Raw genomic sequence first — 12,707 nt, 5'->3', positions numbered from 1 at the left:
TTAAAACACAGTGTGATAATTGTGCTGATAGAAGTCAGCCAAGGCTGGGTGCAGTGGCTCACGCCTGTAATCCCAGTAGTTTGGGAGACTGAGGTGGGCGGATCACGAGGTCAGGAGTTCGAGATTAGCCTGGCCAACATGGTGAAACCCCGTCTCTACAAAAAATACAAAAATTAGCCAGCGTGGTGCATGCAACCTGTATCCCCAGCTATCGGGAAGGGCTGAGGCAGAAAAATCACTTGAACCTGGAGGCGGAGGTTGCAGGTGACTGAGATTGTGTCCATTTTGCCTCCAGCCTGGGCAAGCAAGAGTGAAACTCTGTCTCAAAACAAACAAACAAACAAACAAAAAGTCAGCCAAGGCTCCTAGATAGTAACTAGATAGTAAGGAAGTGGAACAATTTATGCAGTGCCCCATTAGGGAAGTCTTCCTGGAGGAGGAGATGCCTGAGCTATTTGTTAAAGGTAGAAGGGTTAGCCAAATGAAGAACAATGGGAAGAGCACACACAAAGACATAGGAGAAACACAGTGTGTACTGGGAAAGTCCAAGTAGTCTCCTTTCTTGGGAACTATATTAGTTATTTATTGCTGCGTGACAAATTACTCCACATTTTAGTGACTTAAATAATATGTATTATCTTACAGCTGTGTGTGTGTGTCAGAAATCCACTGCTTCACTGGATCCTTTGGTTTGAGGTCTTCACAAGACTGTAATCAAGGTATTGGCCAGGGTTGCTGTCATCTCAAAGCTTGACTGGAGGAGGATTGCTTCAAGCTCACTCACATGATTGTAGGCAGCGTTCAGTTTCTTTCTTTAGAGATGAGTCAATTACGGCGCTCCCCTACTCTAAGTATTCACAAGGAGACAGATCAACAGTTTCTTTATTCATCCTCCTCCTCCTCCTCCTCCTCTTCTTCCTCCTCCTCTTCTTCATCTTCCTCTTCCACCTTTTTCCGGGCAACTTTAGCAGGACCCTTTGCACCATCAAACTTTCCTTTTGACTTATAGTCGGCAACATCCTAGAGGAACAGGGACACATTTCAAATGAGTATGCGGCTGTTTTAACAGAAAGTAGAAACATGCAGTCTTCATCTCAGGTAAGAGGACAGGAATTGAAATCAAGTTAAGACAGTGCTGCTACCATATATATTTCAAGTATGTTTCCATATATGAATTCGGTTCTTAGCCATTCGAATTTAGAAGTTAATGGGTGTTCAAGTGTCCTTCAAGTTACATTAGTAGCACTATCAAATCCTGTTACCATTTTTTTTTCTCTTAAAGAGTAAGCAAAATTTTTCAAGCCTGAAGTTGTTCCCAAAACAAAGACCTGTCAAAAAAAAAAAGCATGAACACGAGCACCCATAGCTACCTTGCAGGGGGATGGGCCCTTGAGTGCTATGCTAAGTACTCAGCCCAGCAAAGCTGCAACATGCCCTGCAACCTACTGATACCAGAGCCACTGCCTGTTCACCAGTCCAGGCTACCAGCCCCACCTTACCTTCTCATACTTCTCCTTCAGCTTTGCTGCCTTAGTGATGTAAGGCTGCTTTTCACTGTCATTTAAATTATTCCACATCTCACCCAGCTTTTTTGCCACGTCTCCAATAGAGATGCCGGGGTTTGTGGATTTGATCTTGGGACGGAATTCTGAACAGAACAGGAAGAATCCAGACCTTGGAAGAATTACATAAATTACATGAGAAACCACAAAAATGTGAGTTTAAGTTGAAATCCCACATTCCTGAGTATCACTCCCTCCTACCACTATGACTTCTCCCTAAAGTGAAGTAATCTATGATACCATATACAATGCTACAAAGTTGTAGGTTCTCAAATGTATAAGGTTAGAAAAATATATGGTGCTAGGCCAGGCGCAGTGGCTCACGCTTGTAATTCCAGCACTTTGGGAGGCCGAGGTGGGCGGATCACCTGAGGTTGGGAGTTTCAGACCAGCCTGACCAACATGGAGAAACCGTGTCTCTGCTAAAAATATTAAAAAATTAGCCGGGCATGGTGGTGCATGCCTGTAATCCCAGCTACTCAGGAGGCTGAGGCAGGAGAATCACTTGAACCCAGGAGGCGGAGGTCGCAGTGAGCCGAGATCACACCTTGCACTCCAGCCTCAGCAACAAGAGCGAAACTGCATCTCAAATACATACATACATATATATGTATATATATCTGTGTGTGTATATGTGTATATAATATATATGCGTATATATATGCGCATAGAGAGAGAGAGAGAGAGTACTATCTCAGTCCCTCAGTTACTGGGAAAGGCGTAAAGAACATACTTCAAGGACCCTGACAACCAAAACTGGGGTGTCTCCTTCACAATGGAAAGGCCAATAGACAACCACTGTGAATGTGCACGCACAGCCCACAAACACCTCAGTCTTAACCACAGACAATGCTGGCGTTGCATCGTAAAGCCCAAGTACAGAATGGTTTGCAGAGGTATCGCCATCTTTTAAGTATCTTTTAAAAAATATTTCATTTTGAAATAAAATATAGGACGACCAAAAAACCAAATCCTCCAAGCAGAAGAAAAGGTATTAATTGTTATCCTGAATCCTATAGTCACTTACGGTGGCCTTTTGGGAGCATTAGGATCCTTCTTCTTCTTGCCTCCCTTAGCTGGTCCATAATCCTTCATTTCCCGGTCATAGCGCACTTTATCTGCCTTTGCCATTTCATCAAATTTAGATTTCTCTTTCCCGGACATCGTCTGCAAAGAACAGGACTTGTTAAATCCCTCGATGCAGTGACACATACCTATTCAGTTTCTTGTGATTTAAGTGGCAGTTGCTAGAACCACTTGCAAAAGGGGGTAGGTAAAGGCCTGAAACCTGTGCAGGGCCTTAAAAAAATAAAAGCATACACACAAAATTCTTAAGCAAAATGATTCTAAGTGAAAGTAAAAGAGGCAGCAAGCAGCCATCTGGGAGAAACTCTGAAGGTAAGTAACCCCAAAGTGAGAAACCCCACTAAGACTACTTTGAAAGGTACAAAAGAAAAATACCTTCCACCTCTCAGAGCACTTCTTGGAAAATTCTGCAAAGTTCACAGGGACCTCCGGGTTTTTCTTCTTATGTTCTTCTCTGCACGTCTGCACAAAGAAGGCATAAGCAGACATCTTGCCCTTTGGTTTCTTCGGGTCACCTTTAGCCATCCTGACTGTGACAGAAGAGAAACAAAGAAATACAATGAGGAAAAGGAAGGAGGAATTGACAAGAACTACAAGATGTACCAAAGGCAGAGCAAAATTGAAACTACACTTGCTGTTAGGAAGTCCCCTTCCCCCAGTGCCCGACACCAGTGGCAGAAGGCAGAGTGGGAAAGAAATCAGCTTCACCGTCGCTTGTCATTTAACTTTTGACCAGCACGAAGCGCGCTGGTTTGCGAGTTACTTCTCAAGAGCGATCAAGTTCTCCAAATGGAGCCGACCTAAGTAGGGTACTCAGCGTTACGTTTACAGAACTGCTACGTTTTGGAAACTACAATCACCAAGTGGAAAGGGCACGGAGAGGACACATTTGGTGGGGGTGATAGAAGCTTGAAATCTATGACTTAAGACTCTCTGGTCATCTGCTGTTACGCAATTAAAAACAACAACTATTACCACTGCTGAACACAAGGCCAAAGCAGAATTATATAGAGGGGATATCTGAAATCGTCACTATTGTTGATGCGTTTTGGCTTATTAAAAAATGGCTTGACAACACGGGAGATCTGGAAAGTGAGCAGGTACCCCGTACTATTACTTCCATTCATCACTTCATCACTATCTAAAGGGGGAGGGTGTATCAAAAGGGCTAGTCGTGCTCATCTGTAACCCAGAACGCAGGTCCAGCCCAGAACACTTTCTCCAAAGTTTCCAAATAAAAATGCAGCTGCGGCATGTCATCGTCCCTGTCCCACCCCCCAGCTTCCCGCCATCTTTTCCTTTTCCCACACCCAAGGTCATCATGTAAAACTAAAGCGCTCCCCTTGGCAGCAGCCGCCCGCGAGGCTGCCCAACAGAGCCCCGCAGCGGCGGCCCGGGCGGGGCGGGGCGGGACCGGGAGCCGGGCAGTCCCGGCCGGCAGCAGGCAGCCCGCCTCGGCCCCCGTGCCGGGTCACCGGGACACCCGTAATTCACCTTCCATTTTGTCAAAAGCCTCCTGATGAAAGAAAGTGCCCCTGAAATCCGCCGCTGTCATCCCCGGGGAACGCGCGGGGCCGGGGGCGGCGGCGGTGGTGGCGCGCGGGGGGTGTGCGGCCGGGCCGGCGGCAGCCGCGGCACTGGTGGCGGCGTCCGCCGCGCCTCGGAGTCCCACTCGCTAAAATGGCTGATCCGCGCGCGGCCGGCGCGGGCGGCGGCGACGGCTGCGAACAAAGCGGCCCGGGCCCCGCCGCCGCCGCCCGCCCGTCGGCCCCCACCCCGCCCCGCCCCGCCCCGCCCGGGCCGCCCGGGGGCTCGGGGACCCGGGGCCGGACCTCCCCGCCCCCCGGCGCGGGGCGCACTCCTCGGGATAACAAAGGCGCCCGTGCAGCCATGACGCTCGGCCGCTCCAGGGCCCGCGGCGGCGCCCCCGGACCTCCGCGCCGCCCGCCCCTGGCCGCGGGCGCCGGGGCCGAGGCCGGAGCCCGCCGGGCGCCCCGCCGCCCGCCTCCCCTGCCCTCGCCGGAGGCCAGCGCCGTGCCAGCCATGTTAGCGGCGGCGGCGGCGCCCGGCGGGCGGGAGGCGAGTGCGGGGCGGCCGGCCCGCGCCCCCCCGGGCCGCCGGGCGCTCCGCGACGGCCATGTTAACGCAGAGCCAGCGGCGTAGCCTGCGGGCCCGTGCGGCGCCGGGCCGAGCCCGGGAGCGAAGTTTGCCCGCGCGGCGGCCCCCGGCCGCGGCGGGCACCTGCCGCCCTCCCCCCAGCGGAGTCCGTCGCGGGCCGGGAAGCTCCCGGCCCCCTTCCCGCTGCCGCCGCCCAGCGCCGGGACGCGCGCCGCCCGAGCCCATGAGCCCACAGCCCGGAGCCCGCAGCCACCCCTCTGCTCGCCCCGCCGCCGCAGCCGCAGCTGCCCGAACATCTGGCCTCGGGGGCCCTGGGTTCCCGGCTGCGGCCCCTGGGGCCGCCACGGGCTGGCGCCCGCCAAGGGGACCGACCCCTGAAAGCGGGGAGCTTGGGGAACGCGTTGGAAAAGTTGAAACACCTGAATTGCTTCTTCCTTCCCGGCCGCCTAGCAAGAGGGAAGGTGGAGGGGGCGGGAAGGGAGCGGGGAATAGAGGCAGGGGGAGGCAGCGGCAGGGCGCGCTCGCGGCGGCGCGGGCCGGAAAGTTGTGCGGGCGCTGCGGCTGCGGCGGCGGCGGCGGCGGCGGCGGCGGCGGGAGCTGGCGGTGCGAGACGTACCTGTATTGTTCGCTAGTCTGGGCAGCGCAAGGCACGACGCGCGGCTCAGCGCTCCCCAGCCTCGCGCTAGCTGCCTCCACGAGAGCCGCCTGATTGGCCAGCGGGCTCTGCCGTTTAAAACAGCCTCCTCGCCTGGCCATTGGCTGCGGGCCTCATGCATATTAAGCAGGCGCGGACGCCCATTGGGCGCGGCTGCTGGGATCATTCATTCAAACAGAACGACCCGCGGGCGCCGGCTACGGAGGCCAAACAGGGAAAGACCTAGTCTCGCCTGCCCGCCCCGCCCACCTCGCCAGCCCCCTCCGCGGACAGAGCTGGGATCGCCAAGGGCTTTGAAGAGGTGGCCCTGCGATTCCCGGAGGCCTCGGCCTCTGGCGTGGGAAGGTGAAGTCCAGCGCCTTTGCGCTGCCCTCTGCTCCCGCCGCACCGCGGCCTGGGCGCCCCTGGCCTCCAGTCAGCTCCCCTGCCCGGGGAAACACCTCTGGGCCCACCACGGAGGGACGATGGTAGACCACCTCTACCCGGTTCGGCTGCGGCGCCGCGAGAGAAACGCGGCTGCAGCTCGCTCCTCGATGCCTGGCGGAGGGCAGCTGCTTCCTCGCCAAGACCTCGGGATTTGGCCCTCGGATCCCGCTGCCCACCCGAAAGGCACCTGATTCCGCTTCTGCGGATCGTGCTCAACTAGGCTCTTTCCACTAAATGCCAGAAAGTCTTTATTTGCGCCCGAAATTGCGGAACCGACGGGCTAAAGGAGGAAAACAAAATTTGGCAAGAGCAGAGAATTTGTGAGAAATTGTAGTTTTGTGGGCAAAGAATAATACTTTTCTTCTTACCCTCTTCTCTGCCTCGGTTCAGGCCCTCATTCCCTCTACTCTCCTGACACACCCTAGAGCGAAGAATTAAAGCTTCGGGAATGAATGAGTGAGTGAATGAATGAATGAATGGGATTTGACTTGATCTCCACTTTGCCACTAGCTGGTGGTATGACCTTGAGCTAGTCACTTCTTTGGGGATTCAGGCAATGTTTTTCAAAGTGTAAGAGCCGCAGTGTCACTTCTGTAAGGGATGTTCTGAAATTAGTGGGGCCTGTGCCTGGATGACTGGCAGGTGTTGCTGGAATTCAATAAGAGGAAGAAACGGCCAGGGATACTAAATATCCTACATTGCATAGGACAGTCCCACGCAAGGAAGAAATATTCCACTTCAAATGCAAGTATCAACCCTATTTGGAAAGAAAGTATCTGAAGGCCCTTGCCTGGAAAGAATGAAAGGGTGAGAAACAGAGCAGTTTAAAGATTGAAGGTTGGAGAAAATAATGCAAAGGAAGAGATGTCATGAGTTTGGTTTTTCTTTTCTTTGAAAGGCCAAGAAATCCAGCTATTTATGAGTCCTATATTCAGAAATAAGCCCCACCAGAACATGAATTTTCCAAATGCTGCTTCCAGAAACCATGGCTGAGTTTGAGGTGTCCAAAGGATCTGGCCTCACGGGGCACCTGCCTCTTCACCCCTAATCCCCTCTTGCCAACTCCTCTGAGCCTCCCAGCCAAGCCTGAGCCCCTGCAGCTGGTGCTGTTGGCTCCCATCATCAGGGTTCCAATCCAGAGTAAAAGGCAAAGATAGAGGCCAAGCGCCGTGGCTCATGCCTGTAATTCCAGTACTTTGGGAGGCTGAGGCAGGGGGATCACGAGGTCAGGAGTTCGAGACCAGCCTGGCCAATCTGATGAAGCCCAGTCTCTATTAAAAATACAAAAAAAAATTAGCCAGGTGTGGTGATGCGCGCCTGTAGTTCCAGCTACTCAGGAGGCTGAGGCAGGAGAATCGCTTTAACATGGGAGGTGGAGGTTGCAGTGAGCCAAGATCATGCTATTGCACTCCAGCCTGGGCAACAGAGCAAGACTCCGTCAAAAACAGAAAGGCAAAGATAGTGCTGCTTTTGACAAGAGCAGGCAGGTATTACATCACTAACCCAGGTCCCCACTACAGACTCAGGAGTTCAGAGATCTTAAGGCCACCTCATCCATCCCTCTATCCTGTTAAAACCAACTGAGTAGTTGCCTGCCTTCTGCTTGCATACCACCAGTCATAGGGAGCTTACCATCTTCCTTCATGGCAGTTCCTTCCATCTTCAGCCACCTCTGAGCCTTAAGGTCAACATTGCCACACAGGGTAATCCCTCACCCTTCAAAGAGTTCATGGCAGGCCAGGCCTTTTCTCCAGACAGCCCCTCCCTGCTCCTTCTACAACCAGGTTCCCAGGGCCTGACCTGCCCGAGCCACTCCCTCTTCCCCTGTCTCCACAAGGCCTAGAGGGGAGCAGGGTTTCCACAAGCGATCTGACCAATACTTGCCCTCTGCCAGAGCACTCTAGACTCAAGGTTGCCAGGCCTTTCTAGACCAGGGATTCAAGCTGGGGTCCAGCTACTGCGCAGCAACTGCCCACGGTGGCAAGTGACGCTTGGCACAGTTGGCAGGCACCATGGTGGGGGAATCAGGGTGGTGCGCCCTTGGATGGATGACGAGGGTCACACAAGCCCATGCCAACTCACAAGCAGCACATGTATGCTCGTACTCATGTATGGGTACACCCAGGGCTTTCCCAGAGGTAGTGGCTTCAAGGGCAAACCAGAGAAATAAGAGCATCTCCCAACCCAAACTGGCACCCGGATACCACCCTCAAGACCCATGGTTCCCCGCCCCACTGCCCCAAAGCTGCCCATTGATCATCTATTTCTCCCCACATACTTCGAATGATGAAAGGATTGCGCTTACGCGCAGGAAGTATTTCCATCCTTTGCATAGGAAGTATTTCGATCTCTGCTCTCAAGAAAGCTACCTCTTATATGGAGTTGAAGCACTTGGCCTGAAGCTAAACTCCAAACTGGTCATTGTCAGAACATGAACTCATAGAACATGACTATGACATCGCTGAGTGACAGAGATCCAAGATGCCTCCCTGCTCCTCCCCATCCCCCCAGCCGCCTACCCACCAATGGAGGTTCCTCACAGCCAGATTTTCTCCTTAATACCCGCCTATGTGCGGCAACATGCCTGAGCAGGGCCTGTGGCGTGGGCTCCTGCCTCAGCAGAAACTTTCATGTACACGTATTGCATGTCTACTAATAAGTAACAGAAGGGAGATGAGATGGAGTGGGAGGTAAGGCTGGAAGAAAGGGACAAGATAGAGGCTTTGGGCTCTGTCACTGACTTCCTGGTATGCCTTTTCACATGTCACCTGAGGGCTCCGAGCTTCAGTGTCCTCTATCAAAGGTGATTCCACCTGCCTCATCCACCCAGACCACTGCCAGTCTTGGTGGTGAGGGAGACTGAATGAAAACAGTCTGCTTGTCACCAAAGGCCAACCAGGAGAGGCCTAAAGACTAGTTTGGAAGGTAAAAAAATAAAAAAAAGAAAGAAAAGAAAAAGTGACAAAAAGCCAGGGATGCCTGGGCACACCCTGGACTCAGGGAGCCCAAGGCAGGCTGCCTCCTCTGCAGCAAAGCTCAATGCCCGTTGGCTTCAGGGTACCTCCAGCAGCAGCACCCAGGTCAGCGTGCAAGGGCTTGAGGGAAGGAAGGATACTCTAGGCCTCTGCCCTGGCCCTACCTGGAAACAGGCAAAGTCCATCCACATAGGAGAACCTCAAACCAGAATCCCTTAAGCTGCTTGGCTGCCTAGAGAAGTTAGGAAAACATTAGAAGTAAATAAGAAATGGGATGAAGTGTGGCAAACGCTATTTAAAGAGGTTTTCAGTTCCTGTCAGTTCAAGGCCCCTAAAAGACTAAGGGAAATCCTCATCGTTCAACAAAGATGAAACCCTGGTCCCCTGGCCCACCCCCTACCCACTCCACCCACCCTCCCATAGTCCCCAAAGTCTTCATTTGGGTACCTTGGGCCAGCCCAGCCTCCTTTTAAGAATCATGCCTGGCCAGGCACGGTGGGTCATGTCTGTAATCCCAGCACTTTGGGAGGCCGAGGTGGATGGATCACCTGAGGTCAAGAGTTCGAGACCAGCCTGGCCAACATGGCAAAACCCCATCTCTACTAAAAATACAAAAATTAGCTGGGCGTGGTGGCAGGCACCTGTAATCCTGGCTACTCAGGAGGCTGAGGCAGAGAATTGCTTGAACCCAGGAGGCAGAGGTTGCAGTGAGCCCAGATCGCACCACTGCACTCCAGCTTGTATGACAGAGTGAGATTCCATCGCAGGGGGCGGGGGGAGGAATCACACCTATAATCCCAGCACTTTGGGAGGCCAAGGCAGGAGGATCACCTGAGGCCAGGAGTTTGAGACCAGCCTGGGAAACATAGTGAGACCCCCATCTAAAAAAATCAATGGAAGTGTAGCCAGAGTAGATATGGGGGGGTAGGGGTGGAATGGGATTGTTGAATAATTTAAAATATATTAAGGGAAGCCAGATGTAGTGGCACCCACTTGTAGTCTCAGCTACTTGACAGGCTGAAGTGGGAGGACTGGTTGAGCCCAGGAGCTCGAGACCAGCCTGGGCAACAAGTGTGATCTCATCTCAAATATATATCTACATATATGTGTGTGTGTGTGTATATATGTATATATGTATATTTTTATATGTGTATATATTTATATGTGTATATATTTTTATATGTGTATATATTTGTATATTTTTATATGTGTGTATATATTTTTTATATATGTATATATATTTATATGTGTGTGTGTGTATATATATGTGTGTATATATATATCCCAGATGCAGTGGCTTACATCTGTAATCCCAGCAGTTTGGGAGGCTGAAGCAGGAGGATCACTTGAGGCCAGGAGTTCCAGACCAGCCTGGGCAATATGGTGAGACCTTGTCTCAAAACAAAGAAATAGTCTGGACGAGGTGGCTCATGCCTGTAATCCCAGCACTTTGGGAGGCCGAGGTGGGGAGGCTGAAGCACGAGAATCGCTTGAACCCAGGAGGCGGAGGTTGCAGTGAGCCGAGATCATGCCACTGCACTCCAGCCTGGGGTAGAGTGAGACTCTGTCTCCAAAAACAAACAAGCAAAACAACAACAACAACAACAACAAAAACCGAAGAAATAAAATAAAATTGTGTATATAAGTATTAAGGGAACTTGCTGTGAAGACCCTACAATGAAACAAGATTTTTCGATATGGCACCTAGGAACCTTTGTAAATTCGGAGTCCTTGTAAGTGCAGATCTTCAGGGATAGGGAGTCTTGACTGGCTTCCAGGCCTTCTCAGGAACCCTGCCGCACACTGCTTAGCCTCCTGTGAACTACTTCACCACCAGGTGCCTCCCCTCGCCCCTCCCTGTTACCACACCCCTGGTCCCCTCCCCTCCCCAGCTGCTCTTGGGTGGAAATTGCATTCCAGCTCTACTTGTTTTTCCCGTAGAGGGGAAAACCTTCTCAGAGGTGGTTCTCTGTTAGAATGGATCCGTAGAGCTGCACCGCTGGGAAGACTTTTCCAGGCCCTCCAACCCAGCCTCCTCGTGGCACAGAAGGCCCAGCGGCCTGGAGATTTGCCCAAGTCCCCACATGGGTCAGTGGCTGAGCCAGGGCGGGAACTCTGGTCTCTTGACCTTTACTAAGTGCCACACTTGTCCTCTCTTGATAGCTTAGCTCCACTGTGGGTGCCGCGGCCTTTGGTGAGCTGGCAAGAGCAGCCAGCGCCCTCCAGAAGAGGTTTTCTGGTTCCAAACAGCGGCGAGAGAGACCCGCGGGGAACCCGGCGGCTGAAACCGGCCTCCACTACCTCTCCTGCCCACATCGCACAGTTCAGGCCGCAGGTACCTAGAGCACCGACGGCGCCTCGGGCCCCAGGCGGCGCGCCCACCACTACGCCGGGCTACCTTTTTTTTTTTTTTTTTTTTTTTTTTTTTTTTTTTTGAGACGGAGTCTTGCTCTGTCACCCAGGCTGGAGTGCAATGGTGCGATCTCGGCTCGTTGCAACCTCCGCCTCCCAAGTTCAAGCGATTCTCCTGCCTCAGTCTCTCGAGTAGCCACCACGTCCAGCTAATTTTTGTATTTTTAGTAGAGACGGGATTTCACCATATTGACCAGGCTGGTTTGAACTCCCAGCCTCGTGATCCGCCCGCCTCGGCCTCTCAAAGCGCTGGGATTACAGGTGTGAGCCACCGCGCCCGGCCTAATTTTTGTATTTTTAGTGGAGACGGAGTTTCGCCATGTTGGCCAGGCTGGTCTCGAACTCCTGACCTCAGGTGATCCACCCACTTCGGCCTCCTAAAGTGCCAGGATTACAGGCGTGAGCTACGGCGCCGGACCAGGCGTCTGCATTTCACCAGATGGCTGCAAGTCCGCTGCCGCTCCCGACTTCCCTCACCCCCTCCCCACCAGACCCCCAAGGCGGCCGGGACGGTGGGAAAGGAGCCACCGGGGCGGCTCCCTCCCACAGCACTGCTCTTGCCCAGGGGTGGGACAAACAGGCCGCCGAGTCCGCATGAGAAAGGAGCCCGCGGAAGCCAGGGCTGATCAGAATGACGCAGGCCTCTTTAGCAGCACCAGCGCCACCACGTCCCTGCTCCGGGCTCCTTTCATATTGAATGAAAAGCGGGAAGTGGGTCAGTGACCAAAGGATTTCCTACTTTTTACTCTCCACGCCAGTGCCTTGTGGGAATACAATCCTAATCTACAAAAAGCCCATCAAGGGCCAGTGACGTGCCAGGCCGGCCGGGGCCTGTGGGGAAGATGGAGATGAAACTGAAGGGCCCTTGACCTTCTAGGCACCGGTCTCCCTCAGAGGAGGGGAAGGGAGCAGAAGGGAGGGGACGCTCCAATGGGATTATCTCCCACCGGCCACCGCATTACCGAACAGCCCTGCCTTGTCCCGCCTTGAAGTCTTCGCCATGCTGCTGGGTTACCCAGTCTAGATTCTCACCTCCAAGCCCCATCCCATCAAGAAGGCCTGCACATGCAGCAGGCTGTAGTCCCCACCCTCCACCCACACAAAGTTTCCCACTGGCTAGTGACTGAGGCCCTTCTGTGTCTACCCCGTGTAATGTGTAAAGGTACAAGCCACTCTCTAAATGGGATTGCAGTTGCCATTATTATTATTATTATTATTTTTTTTTTTTTTTTTTTTTTTTTTTTTTTTTGAGACAGAGTCTCGCTCTTGTTGCCCAGGCTGGAGTGCAATAGCAGCAATCTTTGCTCACTGCAACCTCCGCCTCCCGGGTTCAAGCGATTCTCCCGTCTCAGCCTCCCAAGTAGCTGAGATTATGGAAGTGTGCCACCACGCCTGGCTAATTTTTATATTTTCAGTAGAGGCAGGGTTTCCCCACGTTGACCAGGCTCGTCTCAAACTCCTGACCTCAAGTGA

The 12,707-nt window shown here is 52.9% G+C and overlaps 1 protein-coding gene across 2 annotated transcripts; it reads right to left on the bottom strand.

The window, feature by feature from the left end:
- Positions 1-864: 864 nt before the first annotated feature.
- HMGB3 (high mobility group box 3) lies at positions 865-5,467 on the bottom strand. Of its 2 annotated transcripts, none has more exons than XM_010364315.2 (5): positions 5,383-5,467; positions 3,024-3,178; positions 2,590-2,729; positions 1,500-1,674; positions 865-1,020 (listed from the first exon to the last, which is right to left on the bottom strand). In XM_010364315.2, exons 2-5 carry the CDS (start codon positions 3,171-3,173, stop codon positions 883-885), a joined length of 603 nt encoding a protein of 200 aa, XP_010362617.1. In that variant the 5' UTR covers positions 3,174-3,178; positions 5,383-5,467; the 3' UTR covers positions 865-882. The 2 variants fall into 2 exon arrangements, with proteins under 2 accessions (XP_010362617.1, XP_030790044.1); XM_030934184.1 differs by lacking the exon at positions 5,383-5,467 and adding an exon at positions 4,143-4,242.
- Positions 5,468-12,707: the final 7,240 nt, after the last annotated feature.

This window comes from Rhinopithecus roxellana, chromosome 7 (genome assembly GCF_007565055.1).
Source record: "Rhinopithecus roxellana isolate Shanxi Qingling chromosome 7, ASM756505v1, whole genome shotgun sequence".
In the NCBI taxonomy this organism is placed as follows: domain Eukaryota; kingdom Metazoa; phylum Chordata; class Mammalia; order Primates; family Cercopithecidae; genus Rhinopithecus; species Rhinopithecus roxellana.
This window is presented reverse-complemented; position numbering and strand designations above follow the sequence as displayed.

What these genes read in the sequence shown, in the direction of transcription:
- HMGB3 (XM_030934184.1), bottom strand. Translation starts at nt 4,203, where the DNA reads ATGACAGCGGCGGATTTCAGGGGCACTTTCTTTCATCAGGAGGCTTTT. An exon ending in GGCTTTTGACAAAATGGAAG is followed by an intron (nt 3,179 to 4,142) that starts GTGAATTACGGG and finishes CTTCTGTCACAG; the next exon opens with TCAGGATGGCTAAAGGTGAC. An exon ending in AGTGCTCTGAGAGGTGGAAG is followed by an intron (nt 2,730 to 3,023) that starts GTATTTTTCTTT and finishes TGTTCTTTGCAG; the next exon opens with ACGATGTCCGGGAAAGAGAA.